Source organism: Egretta garzetta, unplaced genomic scaffold (genome assembly GCF_000687185.1).
Source record: "Egretta garzetta isolate BGI_Z169 unplaced genomic scaffold, ASM68718v1 scaffold161, whole genome shotgun sequence".
Lineage (NCBI taxonomy): Eukaryota > Metazoa > Chordata > Aves > Pelecaniformes > Ardeidae > Egretta > Egretta garzetta.
In genome coordinates, this window is record NW_009258754.1 from 4856777 (window position 1) to 4867415 (window position 10639).

At 50.1% G+C, this 10639-nt stretch overlaps 1 protein-coding gene across 1 annotated transcript; it reads left to right on the forward strand.

Moving 5' to 3' along the window:
- Positions 1 to 4643: 4643 nt before the first annotated feature.
- Positions 4644 to 8979, forward strand: ADIPOQ (adiponectin, C1Q and collagen domain containing). Its single transcript, XM_009649149.2, is given in 4 exon segments — positions 4644 to 4713; positions 4716 to 4759; positions 7899 to 8118; positions 8453 to 8979. Coding segments are annotated over 4 exon segments (861 nt in total).
- Positions 8980 to 10639: the final 1660 nt, after the last annotated feature.

A 10639-nucleotide genomic window follows, 5' to 3' on the forward strand; every position in this document is an offset into this window, starting at 1 on the left:
AGGAGACCCCAGCATGCCCTCCCACTGCTCTCCATCGCAGCGGCAGCTCTTCGGGGGCATCACCGCAAACTGGCCCCCAGTCCCCCCGGCCTTGGCGGTGCTGGGCCAGGCATGCGGTGCCAGGGCAAGGAGGAAATTCATATGTGTGAAGGAAACTGCTCTTCTCCTTGCCTGAATTATTCAGAAATGCTCTCCTGATAAATAATTTACCTACTTTGTAAAAACGCTTTTTCCATGAACGCAAGAAGGCTTCGCGGGACTGCGTGATTATCCACTGCAAGCTCTCCTTCCTCGCCTGCACTGAGGTGTTCATTTTAATGGGCAAGTAGGAATCTCATTAAATACCTCATTAATCGCTCAGCCTGTGGAGCAAAGCTGAAGGGGAGAGCCGGGCAGAGGTACGCCCTCAGGTGCCTCGTCGGAAAGCTGCGATCGCTGCTGGGAGTGAAATCTGGGGAGGACATTTTGGCGGGGGGATGTTGCAGGGGAGTGCTCCACATACCAGATCACTGAGGTTGTTACTCTGCTCCCTGCCCGGCCTCTTCCCAGCCCAGAACGGGCCCAAAAACAAGACCAGCCTGTGCTAAAAGAAGCCAGTACCTGGCTCAGCTGCAAGTTGGCGTGAGAGCGGAGAGGGGCTGGACAGGGCCATGCAAAACCCCTTACACAGACCCTTGGCTGCGTTTCCCTGGCACAGCCCGGCAAGGCCAAAGCGACACCGCACACTGCCAGTGCAGAAACGAGCGCCCTGGGAACAGCTATAACGTTAATAAAAAGGAGCTTTGAGCATTATTTACAGGGCCATGTTTCCTTAACAAATGCGGCTCAATGTCCCTTTCGGCATGGGAAACCCTGCTGCGCCAAGATCCCTCGCCAGGAGCCAAGCGGGGATCCCCTGAGGCCGGGGAAGTTTATTTGCAATCACTGAGAAGAGAAACACGCTGTTGCTCGAGTCTGGCAAGGAGCTGTTCTGCCCGAGCTGCCCATTGCAGGGAAGAAGAAAGCCTGTTTGTCCATGTGAAACCAGCCGAAAAATTGGTAACCCTGCTGCTGAGAAGTGGACCGGATTCATCCAGCAAAGGCAAAGGCACCAGGCGGGTCCCATGGTCCTGCAGCCAGGGAGGGCTGGGGCTCCCCCAGCCCAGACGAGCAAGGCACGTCCCCTCCTGGCTGCTGGCTTCTGGTGGCTCAGCATCCCCACCAGGGCGCACACCCACAGGGCTCTCGTCCCCTCCACCACCCAACCCACACTACCATCGCCATGGGTGAGCAGCCCACCATGCACAGCCCAGGTGGGCTTCCACGTGGCCCCATAAAGCCCTTGTGCCCTCCTGCAGGCTGGCCCACCCTGCACTGCAGCTGCACAGCCCTCCTTGGCCACGTTGCCAGCTCTGCCTGTCCCTGGACCTAAGCCACCTCCCATGCTCATGTAGGAAAATCCAGTGGGAACATCAGGGTTCATGATCCTGTAAGAGGCATGGCTGCACCATGTGCTGTACCGATGGCATTCATGCCTCCCTGGCGACACCATGGGGGACGTGAATGGCCGCAGCAGCCCAATGCCATGCTGCACAAGGTGTACCCACTGGCACGGTGGACCCTGTGGGAGCCAGGCTGATGGAGAAGGGGCTGAGCAACCCCCAAGGGCACGCAGGACCTGGCTGATACCCTCCAGCCTGCCTGCAGGGAGAGAGCTGCTCTTCCCCATTACTAATTAGCCACTAGAGGGAAGTACAATGCTGTATGGGGAAGGGTTTTGGCATACGATGATGCATGGGATCATGGAAAACTGCAATTTGTGGCTAAGGTCCTTGCTGACAGCGGCACCAATGCTAAAGGCCATTTTACTGCTTTTCTTTGGAGTTGGCTCCCCAGTGCTCGCCACCATCTTGCACCCGATGGAGGTGCCTGTGGGGCAATGGTGGGGATGGGCATGGGGTTTGTCTGGCCGCACGAGCAGACTCGGCCAGGCTGCCGCGGGAGGCTGTGGTCCCTCTGCTGCACACAGCCTTGGACAGCACCAAAATAGCATGTAACAGCCTGTCAGCCAGCCTGCTAAATGGCGTAAACAGCCTTTGCCGTTTTTAGCAAAGAGGGGAATGTGTGTTGTTTCTGGGACGTGCGGTATCCAGGGCCAGCGGAAAGATGAGGGAAGGGCCAGGCGTCCCAGAGGGACAGCAAGCTGGGGCAGGGCAGGGGATGGCTCCCAGCAGAGGGGGCCCAGCAGCCTTGGGAAGGGATGACCAGGAGGACGAGGGCTCCCATGGGCTAGGCTCCACAGTGGTGCTGGCTTGATGCCACTGGGGGAGGACAACGGTGGGCAGTTGGGGTCTCCTTCCACAGCCCCCATGGCATGGATCCTGCCCATGGGGCCAGGCTGGCCTGGGCAGCCCCCAACCTCCTCCTGTGGCAGCCATCCCAACCTCCGTGCGGCCAAAGCAGCTCTTGACCCCTCGAATCGCACCAGCAGGGATCATGACTGTGCTGAGGGAGCACAGCTGATAATGAGCCTCCTGCTCTATTTTATTCCTGTTTATAGATGGCTAAATATAACTTTCTGCTTATTTTTGATTTTTAGTGAAAGCTGCGATCCATGACCCATCAAGTTGGTTTTGTATTTTTCGTATTTGCAGGCTTGCATCAGATTCAAAAGAGATAACGAGGTCAGGCTCAGCACAAGGTTTGTAGTTGAGTTAGGTATGGGCAGCCTGTCTCACACTGGAGGTCCGGTGACCGCGGCGCAAAGAGGCAAAGGTATTGCAGGACCCGGGGACGGCAGCTTTCTCTGTGCCAAAAAGAGCCCCCAGCCCCAACCAGAGCTGCTGCCTCTGAGCACCGTGGCTATGGGCACTACCACCCTGTCTGCATTTGGTGGCAGCTTTTGCTTCTCACCTGGCAGAGCAAAGGGGATTTTAAATGTTTTCCTATCACACAGCCAGAAGTAGCTCACTGGGTTGTACAATATCTCCCTCTGCAGTGGGAACAGGAGCCAGCACCCACCTGCAAACTAAGCGTGTAAGACAACATAACTGCAAGCGAGTGTGCTGGGGGTTGTATCAGCTGGTGGTACCCTCAGGGATAAACTTCCATCCTTCTTTAGGAGGCAGGGATAATGTTTGTGAGGCTGTTTGACAGACCACCGAAAGCTTTATCACCATGGTATTTTCCTAACAACTGAATTGAAACGCCTTGAGGTAATTGCAGCACTACCTATTAAACACACAACGTCCAATTTTCAAATCCTGGCAGCCTAATAAATACCCCAATCATGCATTTCAGGGTTCAAGTCAAGATTTGGCAGGGAAACCAGCCTTGCCTTGCTCACACCTTGGGCAGAGGCAGCTGAAAACCTCTTGTCTCCACTGCAAAAAAAGTTCCTAGTTCAGTTCCAAGATCCTGCTCCTCCATTCATTCATTGCTCAGGAGACGAGACTTCAACAGAAGCATTGGCGTCACATGCACACAAACAACACACTCATGGCTCTGGCAAATCACATTTATAGGAAAAGAACAGATCCGGCTAGATCTCTGTCATATTTTACTGGGGTTGCATGAGGGACTGTTTTCAGTCTCAAGATTGCATGGAAAAACCATCATCCAAAAAAAAGAAAGCATCAAATTCTTCAAATGCTGGACTAAGGGCTTGACCAAAATAAGTCAGGCAGCGAGCAGCCATCCTGCAGCTCCTCCCTTCTGCGCCCTTCTCCTCAGGACTTCAAAATTCACCCGTGCTGACTCCCAGCTCTACATATCAGAGATTACTTTTGTGTTCATTTACACATCCTTTTAGTCCTTCCAGATAGCCAGGTCTTTACAACAATTCAGTCATTTGGGATGCTGCCTTGCTGACATTCGCTTGGAGGAGTTTCCCCTCTCCTATGGATACCGGCTCCCCATGCCCGGTTGCAACAACACGCATCACACTATTTTTTCCTGGTCCAATTTTTTGAGCCCAGGTTTGCCAAGGTCCCGCCTAGCTGATCTTGAACTGCCCTGGAGTGGCTGGAGAGGAAAGCCTCTGCTCTCTGAGGTTCAACCTCTGTTTTGGAAGGAGGGAGACACAGGAAAAAAAAGGCTTTGCTTTGACCTGAAGTGTGATAGGTTGAAAGCCATCCGTAGGGCTGAAATTACTCTGATGATTTACAACAGCACTGCCACATGCTTGGCTGGGTTAAGAGGAAACTCATCCCCCAGCGCTGCTCACCCCTCGAGCAGTTTTGCCCTTCTTTGGTGCAGCAGCAGCCTCCAGGCAGGAGCAGCTCTTGCCATTAAAAGGAGAAGCCAAAACTCACTCAAGAATTCTTTTACTAACACGTTGAAAAAGCCCTGTTTGAGTGTGTTAATGCAAGGCTGTAGACACACTTTCTCCATCAGCTGAGAACAACATTTCCCCATTTACACAGGGCAGCAGCTCGCGCTGTACAAGCCCAGCCCTGGACGAGCAGACTTTCACATGGGCTCCTCCAGCAAACCGTTGCTCCTTCCGTTCCTACCCAATTCCCAAACCCATCTTTTCCCCGTTAAGGCTATCTTCGCCAGCTATCCCAGTGTGACCGGATTATATAAATGGTCCAAAACTTAAGCAATGGCCAGGAAAAATTAATGGGAAAACCCAACTTTTAGGTCAGCATGCGCAATAGCAAATGGAAAATGCAGTGTCTGAGCTGACAGCTCCCCAAGCCCTTAGGGATCGTGATCTGGTAGCCGGACTTCATTTCTAAGGAGACTGCAGCAAGCCAACTAGGACTCCAAGCAGCTGGTAAGCATGATTTTTTTTCCCCCTCTTACTAAATTCAGGATTTTCTCTTCTTCTGGGCTGAATCAGAAAGACAGTCTTTTCTGTTTGCAAGAAGTTTCTTTCTCGGAGTTATTCTCAGAATAGCCAGTGAGTACTTTAAACCAAGAATAGCCGATCTCCCTTAGATTCATACTCCTGTTTTTGGAAACGCTATTTAGAGATCAAAACTCCTAAATCAAAAGTAGTCAGGAACAACAGCGAAAAACCACATGTCTGTAACAGCGAGTACTGCACTGGCACCTTTCGATTCACCTCGTTCCTCGAAGACTCCCGGAAAGATTGGGTTTGTCCCAAATCTCCCCGAGTCATATCAGCTTCTTGCCAGAAAGCTGCAGCATCCAGATTTAAGGTGCGAGCCCCTTGGAGCAAGTCACCACTGGAACGTCAGCAAAAACTATCCTACAAGTATTTAGAAGGAAAAAAAAAAAAAAAATGAGCATAAGCCAACCCCTGGTTAATACATTTTGAAGAAAATACTGGAGTTGAAAAACAGATGGATTTGTTGTTCTGTGCTTTGTGCAGAGGTGTGTTTTAAAAAAAAATATGATTTATATTATAAAAAAATATATATAAATATATATAATATTTATACAGTGTTATATGATATTTAAATTATGAATCATGGTCTGAATCACTACATAGCACTTAGGAATGGCATTGTTCTTATGGATGATATGCTGATTTCTGCTGATAAATGAATAAGCTTCATGTAATGCATATGAGCTTCTAATGTAGTAACTGCCAAGGGAGTAACTGAAAGCCACTGAGAGTACTTAGTTCATCTATCACTGGTCTGAAAGGTACAACTGACATTCAAATGCGGCACATTATTTCATGTTACACTGCTGAGCATCAGATGGAAAGACAACAAGAAACGGGAAAGATACAGCACAGGGATATCATACCTAAACCAGAGTTTAAACTCGAAGCTAGCAGACATAGCTTAAAACATTCCCTTCATAAGACACACCTCTGCTGGAGAACTGCTTCGTTTCTCAAACAAGCAAACCCCTTGTGGTTGAGTCAAACTGTAGCCAGAGAAGTAGTTTTCTATTTGTGTACCACAACACTTTTCTTACTAAAAAGGAGAAAACTCGATTGTGTAACATAGCCACTGTAAGGAGCTGCGAGGGGATGCTGTGGGACGGGCATCGCCTTGAGCCCTTTCAGCTGGACCGGTGCCTGCCAGGAAGGCTCCTGGCAGCCCTGCTTTGGACTGCCTCACACTTGCACCACTTTTGACCTTAAAGGGAAGGTTTATTTTGCACCAGCAGAAGACCTAGCTCTGGGGTACACGTCGATAAAATTTTAATGATATTTGAGTTCTAGGCAGCATACGAGAAGGCAGAACTGACCCCAACAAACTCACCAAAACACAGCTCAAGAAATAAAATTTTGAGGCAGATTTTTATCGAATGCTAGCATGTTGTCATGCAGTTAGATTCAGCCCATGCTGATTCTGGAGGGGTGCATGCTTGTAGCCAAGCCAGGGGGGACCCAGGCAGGAGGACAGGGGTCCCTCTGCTTAGGGCCATCCACTGGGGCATGGCAAAGTGGCCATGTCACAGCATGCCCAAATACGCACACCCTCGCTTGCCAAACCAAGCCACTTTTAGGATTTATAGACATCTGTTTCACTTGTCCACCCTGCTTCATGGGCGATAGCTATGGCCCTTGTTGCAAAGGGGCATTTCGCTTCCCAAAGCATAGACGAAGGAACACTGCCCAAGGTTCAGGTTGGGGTGGCTGGACCCCATAGTACCCTTCAGCCCCAAAACTGCCTCCGAGCCAGGACCACGGCCCCATCGCAAGGTGCCATGTGGCTGCTGGAGTGCCGGAGCCCGGTAGGTTGGGCACGGTTTTAGGAGTTCCCTGATTTTGTGTATTAGGTACTGCCCACCAAAGTCATTAAGCACAGCTTTGAAGTTTTCTTCAAAGCCCCCCCAATATCCTGCAAAAACTGAAATCGTGGTAACCTCTGTTATTTAGCTTCCTTTGAAGCAATTACATGATAGCTAATAAGATGTTATTTAAAATACAGCATTTAAATAGCTTGCCTAGAAAAATCAACACTGCAAAGGAATTGCTCTGAAATATTTTTTTTTTTTGAAGTTACAGAGCTAAGTGTCTCTAATGGCCACGCTGTTATTCACTTTTCATTGCCTATTATGCCACTTACAATCCTGATAACAGGTTACCTTCGTTGTTCCGGGGTATAATCTCTGCCCGGGGAGCAGCTTCACACAACAGTCATTTTAAAAATAACCATTTCCTAAAATCCTGACCCAAAGCCCACCAAGGTCCCACTGATTTCTGGGAGGATGGGAAAAAAGCCCCAGGCCGGCCATAGGGTGTCACCACTGACCTGGTTCTAGGGAGCTGCACTAATTGCTCTGATGAGCAAAGCAATTAGATTAAAGAAGAATACGACCCTACAGTGCCTAAGTGCTGTGCAACTTGTCTTCCCATAATCCAATAACATAATTCAGGTGGAAAAAAACCAAATAGTATCATAATTTCATATGGTCGCTCAGAGGAGACAGGAAGCCTGGCTGTAGTTTCTGTCCACACTAGATAGACTCAGGATAGTGGGCTGTACACACAGCGATAAGCCGAGCTGGTGGTTTAAAGGCTTCAGAGGTTTGCAGATGGGCTCTGCCAGACCTGTACTTCCAATCGGCCACTGACTCAGCTGGATAGAAGTTAGAGCACATCGTGGCTAATTGAGCAGAACTTTGTGAAGAAATCAGCCATGGATACCCTGGCGTCTGCCGTGCTCGGTCCGGAGCTGCATCTGTGCCCGTGCAAAGAGCCCCCAAGCGCCAGGGGAGTAACTCTGGCATTTGCACCTCTCTGTGCTGGATCTGCTCCTAGGCTGAGGTCCATGCTGCTCCCAGGAGCCCCATTCTGGCTTGGCTCACACCAGCACCACGCTGGATGCAGAGGGCCCCTTGGGGCGAGCAGAATTGCTTTCTTTTGGACACGTTGCTTCAATGAATTTTAGTCTTTTGGGCCTCTCTGTTACTCAAGGGTGGGGTTTTTCTTCACTTCTTTTTCCCCTATTAACCTTTAAAGCTAACAAAGCCATTTTCCACATCAGGAACCAATGATGAGGGGCCCAGCAGGCTTCCTCCTTTGCTCGCTGCTGCTGATGGACCCCCACAGCACAGACGTGGCTGCCCAGGACATCCAGCCTGACCCCAAAACACCATGTGCCAACTGGATGGGAGGAGCGCCCGGCTACCCCGGCCACAACGGGCTCCCTGGCCGGGATGGGAGAGATGGAAAAGATGGAGAAAAGGGAGAGAAAGGAGAGGAAGGTTGGTGAGGAACAGGGGGTAAGTCGGTGCTGGAGCCCATGGGCAGCCCCAGCCCTCAGGCCCAGCCCCGGCAGGTCTCACGTCTGGTAGGTCCAGGCCCAGCCTTTGTCCAGATGACATTTGAATATCTCCAGTCAAAGAGTTTGGTCTGCGGGCTTTTCACTTGCTGGCTCAGCTCATGGGAGGGTGTTGAGGTCATCCAGCCTTTCCTCATAGGATACCTGCTGCCAAGCAGATAGATCGTCATGCCACAGCCCCCCCTGCATTTCGGGCCTTTGGGTGGTGGCTGCCAGCACAGTGCAGACAACTCCCTGTCCCCACTCTGTCCCCCCAGGTGCGCAAGGCCCCAAAGGTGACCATGGTGAAATGGGAGTCCCAGGGCAGGAAGGGCCAAGAGGATTTCCTGGATACCCAGGGCATAAGGGGGAGAAGGGCGAAGGTGCCTTTGTCCACCGCTCTGCCTTCAGTGTGGGGCTGACGGAGCGAGCCCCCCACCCCAACGTCCCCATCCGCTTCAGCAAGATCTTCTACAACGAGCAAAGCCACTATGACAGCAGCACCGGCAAGTTCCTCTGCAGCATCCCTGGCACATACTACTTCGCCTACCACCTGACGGTCTACCTGACGGATGTCAAGGTCAGCCTCTACAGGAAAGACAAGGCAGTGATCTTCACCTATGACCAGTTCCAGAAGAACAATGTTGACCAAGCGAGCGGCTCTGTCTTGCTGCACCTCAGCACTGGGGATGAGGTCTGGCTGCAGGTGTATGGGGAGGGGGACAACAACGGCGTCTACGCCGACAACATCAATGATTCCACTTTCATGGGCTTCCTCCTGTACCCAGACCTGGATGTCTATTAAAGGAAGGGGTGCTGCATGGGAGAGGAGGAGGTGGCTTAACCCCGGACGGCATTCTGGGGCACTGGCACTATAGCTACGCTGTATTTACCAGAAAGTTGCTTTTTGCAGGGGCAACGACTGCCAAAAGTAAATCCTATTACCTAAAAAATCAGTGAGGTTATACGTGAGCGAATTCCATGGGACCAAGAGTTCACTCCTACCCCTGCTCTTGCTCTCCTTGTGGAAACCTGGGTCTGAAGTCAAATACCATTCCTGCCACATCATGGAAGAGTAACTCTCGAGATGGGATAACCTTTTTTTTACATTTAAAACTGATACAAGAAAAATTGGTTACATTTAAATATCACATTCTAAAGTTCCCTTTCTTAACTACCTAAATTAATTTAAACCAATGGTAAACGTTTTAGCCAGCATTTCAAATTCAAGTAGAAGAGAGAGAAGACTATTCACAAAAGCCATCTCTGCTCTTGTTTTCAGCTGGAATAGATGGCTCTGTTTTTCCCATTGTAACTCCCTGTCCTATCAGGGCCTTTTACTTCCACCCATGGTTTGTTGTCTCCCTTCTTTAGCCCAGATCTTTGAATATATTCAGATTATTAACTTTCATTGATTTTATTCCTTTGATTTTTCCTTTTATGTTTATCCCTTATAGTTCTCTCTAATGTAGACAGCATGCCCATTTAGGGCAGGAATCTTGTTTTTTGATTTATCTGGAAAGCCTTATGAACACCAGTGTGGCTACACAACAAAAGCAGCCTCTTGACCGTATGGCTCTGGGGGTCCCCAGGTAGTCACAGACGTTGGCCGCACAGTTGTGATGCTCGGAAATGCTAGCAGCATCCCTGCAAACACCGTACCTGACCAGGGAGCAGAAGGTCCCTCATGGCTCCTGGGCAGAGGGGACCTCAGGGTGGAGGTGTCCCTTCCCAAATCACTCACTGGGCACTGGAGGTGATGGCATGAGTACTTCTCAGCCCAGAGGCAGCCAGCACAGAGCACGTGAACAGCATCTTACAGTTTCCATCTGCAAGCTGGCAGGATCCTGTCCCACCTCCCCTCTGAATAGCTCCCACGTACAGTCAGAAGTTGAGACCTAGCAACTGCGTTTCTACTTTTCCACACCATAAGTGTGTCATAAGCAATGGTTTGCACACCAGCTGGGCAGAGCTTCGGGTGGTGGTGCAACCTCCCATGTTGAGTGGGCTCCTGGGACGCACACCCCCAGGGCCTGCCCCAGCTCTTGGCAAGGTTACCTTAATGGGGGAAGAGTGTTAAGGCTGAGATTAGCAGCAATCCCATCAAACTGCTCTCCAAGGGGCTTGCTTGACTTTTAGCTGAAAGAGGATTTGATGGCTTCTCAGATACATTCAAAGAAGACTCCCATTAAGCTTCAGAACAAGCTAACACAGATCAGAGCTAATGCGTTATTACAAGCACTAAACAGCATTAAGAGCTTCAGCTGAAATTACTTCCAACAGCAGCACCATTTTCTACACTCCAGTGTATTACCACACTACAAATAATAACAACAATAAAAAACTCTCTGAATGAGAATGCGCCCACATTTTTGTATGAATCATTGGGAAGGGTTTGAAGAAAGGGACACTCTTCTAGCCTCACCAGGCATCCTAGGAAAGGAAAAAAAAAAAAAAAAAAAAAA